Source organism: Gopherus flavomarginatus, chromosome 3 (genome assembly GCF_025201925.1).
Source record: "Gopherus flavomarginatus isolate rGopFla2 chromosome 3, rGopFla2.mat.asm, whole genome shotgun sequence".
Lineage (NCBI taxonomy): Eukaryota > Metazoa > Chordata > Testudines > Testudinidae > Gopherus > Gopherus flavomarginatus.
Genome location: NC_066619.1, coordinates 92,233,919 through 92,239,918, shown reverse-complemented (window position 1 = coordinate 92,239,918; position 6,000 = coordinate 92,233,919). Strand labels below are relative to the sequence as shown.

The 6,000-nt window shown below is 36.9% G+C and overlaps 1 protein-coding gene across 5 annotated transcripts in view; it reads right to left on the bottom strand.

Annotated features, from left to right (window-relative positions):
• Positions 1–644: 644 nt before the first annotated feature.
• The window catches only part of HNRNPK (heterogeneous nuclear ribonucleoprotein K), a 23,936-nt gene continuing 18,580 nt past the window's right edge, over positions 645–6,000 (bottom strand). For 4 of the 5 annotated variants that reach the window (XM_050945896.1, XM_050945898.1, XM_050945897.1 and 1 more), the window contains 5 exons: positions 5,737–5,787; positions 3,429–3,450; positions 3,268–3,350; positions 2,651–2,820; positions 645–1,896 (listed from right to left, as the gene is read on the bottom strand). In XM_050945896.1, the coding sequence (XP_050801853.1) occupies positions 1,863–1,896; positions 2,651–2,820; positions 3,268–3,350; positions 3,429–3,450; positions 5,737–5,787 (360 nt within the window). In that variant the 3' untranslated portion in view covers positions 645–1,862. The remainder of the gene's footprint in view (positions 1,897–2,650; positions 2,821–3,267; positions 3,351–3,428; positions 3,451–5,736; positions 5,788–6,000) is intronic. The other variant, XM_050945900.1, reaches the window with a different exon arrangement.

Below are 6,000 nucleotides of genomic sequence, written 5' to 3'. Positions count from 1 at the left end.
CTTCCCCTACAGCTGATTAAAATACTTTACCTCTCCATCACAAAAAGTATAGCAGCTCAACATCAGAACAAAAGGTTATAGGAAAAACGAGAAGAGGCTCAAAATACCTAGATTGTGGTAGTTAGTTTAAATACACTTTCATACAAATAAATGGTAGAAGATACATGGATACCATCAGCATGCCAGGAGAAACTCCCTCTGAAAGCAAATAGCCCTAGGTTTTGAAACAGGAAATGGATGGAATTTGTTATTCTTACAACTGTTGAAATTGACCCTACAGTACAGCCAACTTACTTTTGCTAGCCTTCAAATAGTCTTATGTGCATTTTAACCTTTCATATCCAAACTTTTCAACTATAATGCATTAGTTTTAAGAAGCAGCTATTTTAACTTACATACCTCGCAACTTTCTAACTATTGATGCTTTATATAGATTTTAATGAACTGACAATTTTGTTTCCTCTATAAAAATAGCTTTACTAGATCTTACTTATTCTAGAGCAATGTGTAAGAACATCTACACCTCTGCTGTATCAGTGTTGTCAATAGCTGCTTGGGATGGTGGTGGAAGTGAAATGTCCCAGTAATCAAAACAAGGATCCACAGAAACTGGATTGATCAGATCTAGCTGAGTGTAAGGTGGGTGCATTTTTTCAATTTATTTTTATTTAGGAAGTGAAATTAAAACTTGTAAACTATCAATACAAATGCCAAGGTACATGAGATATCCAGAGGTACTTTTATCATTTTTTGAATTTCTCACAACTGTTTCCTACATAATCCAACATTCAACAGGGAAACAATACAAGTGTTTCATATAAGCCTGTATACAATGAAAAACCAGGATATTTGTACAAGTTACAGAGTATCTATCAAATTGCCATTTAAAAATGTCTACCTCATACAATTGAAAGATGTGAAAACAATCAAAAGGTATTTATTAGAGGTACACCGTCTTTCATCTCTATAACAGTGTTATTTGATACAGCAAGGCTGTCAATGACCAGACTTCAGCTGGAACCTACCATTGTAACTCGGATATCACAAGGTTTTAAAGATTTTATTCACATACAGTCAGTAATATAGACAAATGTGCTGCAAATCAGGTAAATAGGGGCAAACACTTGCAACAAACCCAAACCCAACCCAACTTTTGCATATGTTGCAATTTATTCCCAAGCAGCAAAGCTTTGAATCATGGTATTTTCACCAATATACTTTAATTTGCCAAAACACGTCTATATCAGAAGCAGAAGAACTTAACAGCAATTTTCAATTACAATTTCTTGCGGGGGGGGGGGGGAAGGGGGAGGCAAAAAAGAGCATCGACTTTAGATATTACCTTCATGAATATCTAAAAAAATGACAACCAAGTATAGATTCACTAAATTTATTTTAAAAATCATAAAACATTTCTTACAAAAGAGCATTACATTCTGCACACTGCTCTGAATGGATGTCAGGAACATGTGGACTACTAATATTCTCCCCCTTCAAAAAAAAATACAGTGTACATAAAACAGGGTGTTCACAATAGTTACAGAAAAACATTACAGATAACCACCAACTAACAAAAATAAAAACCACTCTCTCTGCTGCTGCTTCAAAATTCCAATGTTAGTCTCACGCGCCACCCCGTTTCCCCCCCTATATTTGTAAGGAACTAAAACATTACATCTGGTGGACAGCAAAGCTTTCACTACACCTCAAATGCAGAACACCTATGAAGCAGAGGAATGTTGGCTTTTTAAACAGAAGCAGATAAAAAAAAAAAGATGCAGGACTCCTTCAGTTCTTCACTAGTCTTAGAAAAACTTTCCAGAATACTGCTTCACACTATAAAAAAGAAAAAATATCTTGCATTAGAATCCTTCAACATCTGCATACTGCTTCACACTATAAAAGAAAAAGAAAAAAAAGCATGTATTAGAATGGTTGAACATACATTTTGCATCAATTTTTACACACATTTTAAAAAAAAATTCAAAATAACAAGTTCTCAAAACACTTGCATATTTTTAAAGACTAAAGGTTTAATTCACATTTAAGCATTAGTACTCTAAAGTCCAACATTCAAGTCAATTATCACAAAATATTTTCTAGTTAGCCAACATGTTAATACAGAAGAATTAAGCACATTAAACCTAAAGCTGTTAATACTTGGCAGAAAAGACAAGGTAATGCCAGTAAGGTGTGAAATGCTGCATTAACAGCACCAATCGTTTTCAACTTGTCCTGTAGAGGCATGGCCTGTGCCATATGGCAGACTGCGATTTGTTGTCGATTTAGTTATCTAAAAACAACAAAATCACTAGTCTTCCACACAGAACTAGACCAACATCCACTGAAATCTTCTATATTTTCTACAGGCTCTATATAATTTATTAGAAGTAGTTTTTGCAGCAGTTTTCACCAGAGAAATGAGAGGACTGCTTGGTTAAGGCGTCTTCCAGCAAGATTAGTTTTGAGGGTGTCTTCATTTTAGTAAGAATGGAGAACAAAAGGAGAATAAAGGCAAAACTACCAAGTGTAGAAGTCAGGTCCTAATATAGATATTTTTAAAACCCTGCCTTCTAAAAGCGACATCATATAAATAGAGAAGAAGAGCTTTAGAATTTAGTGGGAGTGCAACATTAAAACTTCAACTTGCCTGTTCTGCAGTAAATACTGTGCATTCTGTATCTGATCCTGTGTGCCTGTAATAGTTATTATCCGGTCTTCTGAGCCTTCTAAAGGTTCATCAATTTTGATCGAAGCCCCTGATTCATGACGTATTTGTTTGATCCTCTGACCTCCTTTCCCAATAATAGATCCAGCCAACTAGAAAAAAAGTCAGTCAGTCACATTTTAATATGACATTTCTCTGTAAAAGCAATTACAAAATTCAAGGTATTACTCTCAGTAGTTTCTGTGATTTTTAAGACTGCCAATGGAAACCGCTCCCTTGCGGCCACCATTTGTTCTCAGCATGTGAGAGAAACAGTCAAACTGACTAAGCAAAAAAAAAAAAAAAAAAAAAAAAAATCAAGCTGACTAGTCTATTTTCATTACTCAAGATCAGTAAAATACTAAATTTTACTATTAATTATTTTTATAAAATGAAGGGACAAAATGAACATCCAATAAGTGAAGAGTGGTAGTTTGGAAAAATGTGTACAGTTTAGAAAGAAAAAGGTAAGCATCTGAAATATTTTTGATTCATTTGTATAGTCTGGGGAATATGTTTTAGAGAGTTATTACAAAATTACAAAAGAATAAAATACTTACATCTTTGGGAATCGTTACTTGTGTTGTGATGATGGGTCCACCGAGATCACCGTATGATCCACGACCCCCTGCATAAGAATAGTCTGATTTAAACGTATGCATCAAGTCCTTATAATACCAAACAATAAGCTATGCATAAAATTCTATGAATATGAACTTACCATATCCAGACCCACCCTCAAACTATAGGAAAAAAGAAAAAGGCTCAGTGTTATGTAATGAATCAAACATTTAGATGAGACAAACTTTCGTAGCAAATGTACTTAGCGCTCATTAAAGGTGCTGAATTGTTAACTATGGGTATATCTACATAGCAAAGAAAACCTATTGCTGGCCCATGCCAGCTGACTCGGACTCAGGCTGTGCGGCTGTTTCGTTGTTCTGTAGACTTCCAGGCTCCAGCCCAAGCCTAGAAGCCTACAGAACAATGAAACAGCTGCACAGCACAAGCTCAAGTCAGCTGGCCTGGGTCAGCCGTGGTTTTTTTCCTTTGCTGTGTAGACATACCATCTGAAGACTAACCCCATTTTGTGCAAAGAAAAACACAGTGCCACAGAAGCATATACAGAAAGCTCTGCACAATTTTTCCAGCCCATGTATCTCAGCCCTACTCTGGAAGATACATCTAGTAGTGAGATAGCAATGATAACAAGGATCTGAATATGTAAGTTAACAAAAGAATGTGAATTAATAATGATATTTAGATATGCAACCAACTGGACATCTCACAGTAGTGACCTACTGATCCAAGACCAGAACTTATGACTTAGAAATGAAAAGCTCAGCATTTCAAAGCCACCTAAACTACTTGGTATGACGACAGCTCATGTTCCCCCCAATTTTTTTTTTGAGCCCATACGTGACTGTTATTGAATCTGCGGATCACATCAGCCCTCCTCTCACTCTGCCTAGGTCTAGGCCAACGGTTCTCAACCTGCAGCCTGTGGGCTGCTTGCAGCCCAACTGGCATTTAGTTGTAACCCATGTGACTCCATGCAGCCCACATAACCCATAGAGAACTGCACATGAAAACCACTGGTCTAGGCAAAAATCAAGTGGCAATTGTAAGGCAGTGCTTTAAGATTAGCCCCAGTACATAGCCCAATATAACATCCTGCCCCCACACCAGTCTAGGATAGAAGAGTGTTAAAAAGAATCAGAGCACAATCTGTGCAGAAACCTGTCACTACTCCCATGGCAGTTCACCTGATGTCTACAGTGCTTCTTCACCTTATGCACTTAATTATCCAATCTTCCTGATTAAACATATTTTAACTGACTCCTCTAATTTATCACGTGTAAAACTAAATAGATTTGGATACTTATTAAAATTCAAATGATAATTCAGTAAATTAGTCAGAAATATGGGAATATGCAGAATTGTTATTGGTTTGCAGAATTTCTAATTGAGTTGCTCCTTAAAATAATCTCGCATTTACCTGCTACCTCTGGTCCTTTTTGAGAACTATGTCAAAAGGAAGCTATTTAGAACCAAGTGTTCAGTTAATCATCTGTTCCTAAGCAATGAATATGGTGTAATCATGTTACTTAGCAATAGAGTTATCAATGCAGCATAATAGAACTTACAGTGGAACACAAAAAGAGTGGAGAATGAAAGCTTTGAATGAAGCCCTGTACACTGGCTATGATTTTATATTTTATCCTGTACACTCTAATAGTGCAAAGGCTATAGATCAAACAATGCATACCTGATAAAGAAGCTTATCGATAAGTGTATGTAATATGAAAATGTTAAAACTGGGTTAATTAAAATTTAGAATGAAACCCAATAAAAATATTTAGCTTCTTACCATTAACGAGTTAAGAGTACATTGCCTCATACACAGTGGGATATAAGCACAAACAGTGCTGTTATAAGGGACATTTCTGCAATGCAGCAAGTGATGTGCTAGAGTAATAGCACCTCATGGATCAAATGTTAGGACTAAAAAGAGGGGCAAAAGGGGAGAACGGATCTAAAGAGGCAAGATACTGAAACAACAATAGATAGAGTCTCTTTACCATTATCTCCTTTGACAAAGCTTCTGCACATTTGCACTCTAGGATATTAATTGGTAGTACAATTCCCAAAAGAAAGCCCAGCAACTGCAGCACTTGCTCTCAAGAAACAGGAATGCCAAATGAAGAATATACCTTCTTGAATCTGTAGTGAAAGAGCTAAATGGCAGGTTTTTATAACTTCACAGTACACCTCTACCTCGATATAACATGACCTGATACAACACAAATTTGGATATAATGTTAAGATTTTTTGGCTCCTGAGGACAGCGTTATATCGAGGTAGAGGTGTACTACACAAGCCTGTCATGGGCTATACCTAAACTGAAGAACTGCCCAATGTCCTTCTCATTGTCTTAAGAGGACATCCTTAACCGGCTAAAAAGGCACTCCCTCAGAAGCAGTGATAATAGCAGACTAAAATAAAAAGGAAAGAAGGAGCTCACTCACCAATTCTGGTGGTTGTATGTCATCACAGGCATCCACATGACATTGCATCATCTTGCGAGACAGGACATGGTAAAGGGAGAGAATGGGGACAAGAGAAATGTAGCTGAGTCCATGTCCTCAAGCAGACCTATATCTAACCCAACAAAGGTGTGCGTGTACACACACCCACACACACGGTGGAGATGTGTATGGGAATACCCTTGTGCTCCCAACCACCTGCCCTAGTACAGAGTACTGAAAAGGGAGAAGGAACCAAAGGGGTCA